The following is a 7,486-nucleotide window of genomic DNA, read 5'->3' on the forward strand; positions in this document are numbered from 1 at the left end:
TTTCGGTCATTGGTGTTCAATGCATCAAATCTATTCTTTAGATGATCTCTAAATTCAGGAGGGATATATATTCAAGATCATATTTTGGCTCTCGTGGGACCCCAAATTCATTGGGGCGGAACTGTACAAATGAGGCATTTGGAAGTCTAATGTGGGGATTGGTTAGTTTTGTCATTCTGCTAAGCTTAAAATGAGCCCTTCTAGAGGCAGAAAGGGGGATCTCACTGCCATCAAGAGAGAAGAGCTGGAGGTGGAATGGAGTACATCCTTGGATCTGAGACCCCTGTGGTGGATCTCCTTGGCAGAGAAACAGCAGAAAGATGGCAGCAGCAGACCCAGCAGAACTGAGAGACTGGTATGAGAAAGAGCAGTGGGCTTACTGGCCTATGGAGCAAGAAAGCTGAGTGTCTTTGGACAGAAGGCTTGCTGGTGGAGTGGGATGCACCTTAGGTATACCTTTGGGCAGAGCTAAAAGTGCTTTGTAACACTTGCCCATTCAGGGTGGAGGCCAGGCCAAGAGGGTGAGGGCCATAGAATGGTGTGTCTTTGGGCATGGCTGAGGGGAGGCTGTCCTGATCAAAGAACTGTGTCCTGAGCATTCCTGAACCTGAATTGTGGACTGTTACTTCCCTAATGAACCCTGTAATCTGTGAGTTCTGTGTGGCCATTGCAACAAATTATGGAGCCCAGCAGAGAAGTAGTAAGTGCCATGGGAAGGATGATTGGAATCAGAGTTGGTGAAAAGGTTGAAGGGTGGCAGCACATCTGGCCTTATAGGAATAAGCCTTGGACTACTAATGAGGATTTTGTCTCCCTTTCATGAAGTTACAGGACAACAGAGGAGGATGTCTCCTCCACATCCTTTTGACAAATAAGTTCTCACAGAGACTGATGAAACCCCCAAGACTATGGGACTTAGACACTCTTTGAGTATGGAACTGAACTCATTCCCATGGTCAGCTTTCAGCCAAATAATAGGCCTATAAGATGAATAATAACAGCAGGGAAGTATGTACTTCTTAGAACAAACAACCATACAAAATCAAAAAGACAGCATTTGCGCTGGTATAAAGCTCAGAAAGCAGGAAGGGATAGGAGAGAAGGACAAAGGGAAATGATAAACACAGAGGAAGATGGAAAGGTGCTATTACATTGTGGGATTGCAATCAGTGTAACAAAACAATATGTATGAATTGTTGAATGGAGAACCAATTTGTTCGGTAAACTTTCACCCAAATCACTATTAAAAAGTTGTAAAAGAAAAAAAGCAATGTACATAAACACACATAGATACAGAAAAATGCATATATACATTTATTAAATAAATATGTAGATAGGTGAAGAGAAAGCAAATAAAATGTTGACCATAAAAAATTATATTTTCATATCTGATATGATATTTCAGAAATATATGAATGTATTGAGAATAAAACTGAGGCAGTCTTGAGATGAAAAATATATTTAGATAATATTATTTTTTAAATGTGGATATCCAAAATATAATAAGCTCTTCAGGGTATATACAAATGATTTCATAGCACATTTTCCACAGAATATTAGCTTGCATTTTTTTCAATCAATTTTCCCTATGTACACATAGTAATGGGAGCTCTGGTAGCGCAGTGCCTAAGGCATTTGACTGCTAACCAGTAGGCTGGTCGTTCAAACCCACCAGCCACTCCTCAGAAGGGAGGTTGGGCAATCTACTTCTGTAGTGATACCACCTCGGAAACCCAGGGAGGGGTCTCTATGAGTCGGATCCAACTCGATAGCAGTAGGTTTTTTTTTTGGTTTAAGTCTGAAGGCATGGCATATGATTTTATAAGCCATTTCAGAAATCATTTTTGAATAGTATAAGATATACATGAAAAGTTAGTTCCAGAAAGGATACGGAGGTAGATAGAATGAACACTTTTTTGGAAATCTCTTCATTGAGCTCTTCAGAGGAGTGTATCTTACAGTTTTAGTTGGTGCTTATCTGTTACAGAATTCTAATCTTAGAGGCTCTGTGATCCAGAACAGCATAGTCTCAAATTGCCTTGAGTACTAGGATCAAAACTCAAAAATTGTTTAGCTAATGCCTTTGTAAGGAGCACTTCTACCTCACAGACATATGCTTGGCATCAAACACTTGTCTAAAGAGCTCTTCTTCTGGGAGCTGCTATGTAGTTTTAGCTAGTGATCCTCTTCCATGGCAATTTCTTGGAGAGGGTTATCCCCTTGTATCTCATGTTACTGAATTGGATGACATATTTTCAGAAGGCTCAAATACACAGCTGGTTCCAAGACAGTTACACTACCCTAACAATTTTATGTATGCCATCTGCTTTTTATAGCTACTTTTACTTTGTTTAGAACATGTTCTTAGCATCCTTAAATCTTGTCCTTTTGTGGAATGTTTCTGCTACACAAATAAATACCATTGACTATATGGTGATCTATTTCTCCTTAATGTGTATGTCACAGCAGTGCTAAATTGAGCATGGAGAAGTTATTACTGATTCTTTGAAAAATCTAAACATGCTTAATTTGACCTTTTTACCTTAGAGTTCATCAGCAGATGGGGAAAACAACGTGCCTACTTTGCACAATCTTGTCCCTATCATTAATGACCAGGCTCAATACATTCATCACTTAGAGGCAGAGGTAAAGTTCTGCAAGGTAAGTTTCTCATTGGGAGTTTATATCTACCTACATTAAAGTTACGTATTAATTATATCTTATACAAAAATTTGCTATTTTAAATTGACATTTTTATAGCAGTACATTGACAGTTGCCATCGTTACATGATTAAAGAGAGTCCCTGGTGGTGCAAATCATTAAGTGCTGGACTACTAACTGAAAGGTTGGTGCTTCATATCCACCCAGAGGTACCTCAGAAGGCCTGGCCATCTGCTTCCAAAAAGTCCCAGCTTTGAAAATTCTGTTGAGCAGTTCTACTTGCCTGCATAGGATCACCATGAGTTGGAATCAACTTGATAACAGCTAACAACAATAATGGGAGCTCTGGTAGCGTAGTGCTTAAGGCACTTGACTGCTAACCAGAACGCTGGCGGTTCAAACCCATCAGCCACTCCTCGGAAGGAAGATGGGGCAATCTACTTCCATAGTGATACTGCCTCAGAATCCCAAGGAGGGGTCGCTATGAGTCAGATCCGACTCAACGGCACATCACAATAACAACAACAACAATAATAACAGCATATGATTGAAAAGGCTGAAATGTTACAGAAACTTGGAGATGATGACTCTTGACCATGCCATTTCTGATTGCTTCATTTGCCAGTAGCCCATAACTGTGTGTAATTATTGGTAATATGCTCTTGGGTATCAGAATTTTTTCTTTCCACATCATTTACTTTAGCTCAGCAGATGGCAAATTCTTTGGAATACTAATACCAATCATTCTCCCACATTTGTCAACCTACTGAAACTGGTACAACCAGCAGAAATTCTAAGCTGGTAAACTAAATTTATTCTATGGTCACTGTTAAGTGTCTTACCTTGACATTCAATAATAACAATGGCTCATAGAAAATACTGACAATAATGATCAAGAAGCTGAATGCATCACCTACGGCTTGTGACACTAGAAATATTTCTCAACTGTGTGCAGTTTAATATGTCATTAATGCCACTGTAGTCTTTCTGCCTTCTAAAAGGAGGTTAATGCTTTTTTCTTTTTCTTTCTTGCTTTCTCTCTCTTTTTTTCTCTCTTTCTCAATACCAGTGCAACATCAGACAGTGTAATATGTTTATTGGAGTTACTGGCATTTTTTATATCATATATTCTATTTTTACATAAATGGCTATTGTTAGGGTGCAAGATCAGTATGTAGCATAAGAAGCCTTTAGGCATTTATTTCATTGTCTTGACTTTATAAGGATGTTTCTAATCTTGAAGAAAGCAAGAGATCATTAAAAAGACAAGAAAAGAAGAGAAGACCAAAGTGGATGACAGAAGAGACTCTGAACCTTGCCCTTGAGCTAAAGCAAATGGAAGAAATGAAAAGGTAAAAGGGCTGAACAGAAGATTTCAAAGAGCAGCTCGAGTAGACAAAGCCAATTACTATAATGAAATGTGCAAAGACCTGGAGTCTGAAAACCAAAAGGGAAGAACACACTCAGCATTTCTCAAACTGAAAGAACTGAAGAAAAAATTGAAGCCTCGAGTTGCAATATTGAGAGATTCAATGGGCAAAATATTGAATGATGCAGGAAACATCAAGAGAAGATGGCAGGAATACACAGAGTCACTGTACCAAAAAGAACTGATCGATCTTCAACCATTTCAGGAAGTGGCATATGATCTAGAACCAATGGTAATGAAGGAAGAATTCAAAGCTGCAGTGAAAGAACTGGCGAAGAACAAGGCTCCGGGAATTGATGGCATACCGATTGAGATATTTCAACAAACAGATGCCCCATTGGAGGCACTCACTCAGTTATGCCAAGAGATTTGGAGGACAGCTACCTGGCCAACTGACTGGAAGAGATCCATATTTGTGCCCATTCCAAAGAAAGGTGATCCCACAGAATATGGAAATTATAGAACAATATCATTAATATCACACGCAAGTAAGATCTTACTGAAGATAATTCAGAAACGTTTGCAGCAGTATATTGACAGAGAACTTCCAGAGGTTCAAGCCACATTCAGAAGAGGACGTGAAACAAGGGATATCATAGCTGTTGTCAGATGGATCTTGGCTCAAGGCAAAGAATACCAGAAAGATGTTTACTTGTCTTTTATTGACTATGCAAAGGCATTTGATTGTGTGGATCATGGCAAATTATGGATGACATTGAGAAGAATGGGAATTCCCGAGCACTTGATTGTACTCATGAGGAATCTGTACTTTGACCAGGAGGCTGTCGTTCGAACAGAACAAGGGGACACTATATGGTTTAAAATCAAGAAGGAAGTGTGTCAGGGTTGTATCCTTTCTCCACACTTATTCAATCTATATGCTGAGCAAATAATCCGAGAAGCTGGACTATATGAAGAAAAATGTGGTATCAGGATTGGAGGAAGAATTATTAACAACCTGAGATATGCAGACGATACAACTTTGCTTGCTGAAAGTGAGGATGACTTAAGGCACCTACTGATGAAGGTTGAAGAATACAGTCTGCAGTATGGATTACGTCTCAATATAAAGAAAACAAAAATCCTCACAACTGGACCAATGAGCAGCATCACAATAAATGGAGAGAAGATTGAGGTTGTCAAAGAATTCACATTGCTTGGTTCTACAATCGATGCCAACGGAAGCAGCAGTCAGGACATTAGACGACGTATAGCATTGGGAAGGTCAACCGTGAAGGAACTGTTTCAAGTGCTGAGGAGCAAGGATATCTCCTTGAGGACTAAGGTGCGCCTGACACAAGCCATGATATTTCCAATCGCCTGGTATGCATGTGAGAGCTGGACAATGAATAAGGAAGACCGAAGAAGAGTTGATGCTTTTGAGTTGTGGTGCTGGCGAAGAATGCTGAAAGTACCATGGACTGCTAAAAGAACTAACAGATCTGTCCTGGAGGAAGTGCAGCCAGAATGCTCCTTGGAAGCAAGAATGGCCAGACTTCGTCTCACCTATTTTGGTCATGTTGTAAGAAGGGACCATTCCCTGGAGAAGGATGTCATGCTTGGTAGGGTGGAGGGTCAACGAAAGAGGGGGAGGCCTTCAACGAGATGGATTGACATGGTGGCTGCGATGATGGGCTCAAGTATAGCAGGGATTGTGGGGCTGGCGTGACATCAGGCAGTGTTTTGTTCTGCTGTGCATGGGGTCGCTATGAGTTGGAAACGACTCGACGGCACTTAACAACAACAACAACAACAATCTTAGCTTGTCATTTTCTGTTTGTACCTGGAGGACACAATCATTAATATGCATTGTTCTTGGATTACCGATATAACTGACATAATATACTAGAATTCATTCTATTAATGTTCCCTAAGATATTGTGGGTAAAATTTGCCATCAGAATAATATATGGAATAAATTTACCATATAGCTGGGAAGACAGTAGTATTACCTACAAACACCACAGCCAGCAGTACAATAGAGAATATAATGTAGTCCTTCACGGCATGGCACATACTATAATCATAGTAAGTGAAGAATGTTACTTAAGTTAAGAATGTTGACTTTTTGTTTTTATGGGAGCACAAGATCTTGAACTGATTTTAAAGGAAAAGGATCATTCAGATTGCCAGAGGGGAGATGAAACATAAAGTGAACAGAAACAATGAAAAAATATATTCAGGATAAATAAAAATGGTCTATTTTTAGGGGCCACAGGGTAGCCTGTCTATGTTTCTACAATGGAGGACATCTCTTAGAAGTGAGTAAAATGTAGTGAGTAAAATGTAGTGAGTAAAATGAACTGGTAAAGGGAAAGATTTTGGAAGCCTAGAAAGTCAGTTTTAGTTTGAATCATTTTAACAAGGGAGTAATGTTTCAGAGGCCTAGAAATATTTTTTATTTTTTCTGAGTAAAATAATAATGAATTGGTATGTGTTGCATAATAGCTTTTGATTACACTGGCAATGAATATTTTGTGAAATATTTTGCTATCAATCTCTATTGAATGAATATTTTGTGAAATATTTTGCTATCAATCTCTATTGATATTTTTGACATAGTTTTTCAGATTGACATGCTACACAGTTGTAGTTGTTGTTATGTACCATCGAGTCAGACCCGACTCATAGCGACCCCTCCTTGGGTTGCCAAGGCAGTACCACTATGGAAGTAGATTGCCCAACCTTGTTATTTATCTGTATTTCCTTGTACTTCACCCTGGGAAGCCAAGGAAGCACATGTTATGTATAAATCTGTGAAGAACTGTTTTATTCAGTTTCACTCCACCTGGCTACCAGTTTATAGGTAATCATTTTAACTTGCTATGCCTTTTTGTCTCAGAATATCTTACTGTTTAGTCCTCTGTTGGTTTTCAACAAGTTATAGGCATTTGATCATGTATGATAATAGATCTTATTTTTCAGCAGTCTAACTTGCTCTTAAAAATCTTGTAGATAAGTATTTTAATTAAGACTTTTTTCTAAGCCTTGACCCCTTAGATTAAAGTCATCAGAAACCACATACATGAAATATGACCATCAGCAGGTACTCTTCTATGTACCCCCATTTTCTCTTTGTTTGGCAGCTGATGTTTGAATTGCATTTTTTGTCTAAGTATAATATTTCAAGAAATAGAGAACACAAGTCTCCCATATTTTGTATTATGTTAAACCATTTGTTGTTGTTGTTCTGTGCCATCGAGTCAGACCCGACTCACAGTGACCCCTCCTTGGGTTTCTGAGGCAGTATCACTATGGAAGTAGATTGCCCAACCTTCCTTCCGAGGAGTGGCTGGTGGGTTTGAACAACCAGCCTTCTGGTTAGCAATCAAGTGCCTTAGGCACTATGCTACCAGAGCAAAGGTTTTTTTCTTTTGTTTTGTTTTTCAATGATA

The 7,486-nt window shown here is 39.0% G+C and overlaps 1 protein-coding gene across 1 annotated transcript in view; it reads left to right on the top strand.

The window, feature by feature from the left end:
- Positions 1 to 7,486, top strand: part of SDCCAG8 (SHH signaling and ciliogenesis regulator SDCCAG8) — a 352,265-nt gene that overhangs the window by 21,373 nt on the left and 323,406 nt on the right. The window contains exon 4 of the mRNA XM_007949144.2: positions 2,548 to 2,661. Within this exon, the coding sequence (XP_007947335.2) occupies positions 2,548 to 2,661 (114 nt within the window). The remainder of the gene's footprint in view (positions 1 to 2,547; positions 2,662 to 7,486) is intronic.

Source organism: Orycteropus afer, unplaced genomic scaffold, assembly GCF_000298275.1.
Source record: "Orycteropus afer afer isolate SDZICR_OR568_19922 unplaced genomic scaffold, OryAfe1.0 scaffold00239, whole genome shotgun sequence".
Lineage (NCBI taxonomy): Eukaryota > Metazoa > Chordata > Mammalia > Tubulidentata > Orycteropodidae > Orycteropus > Orycteropus afer.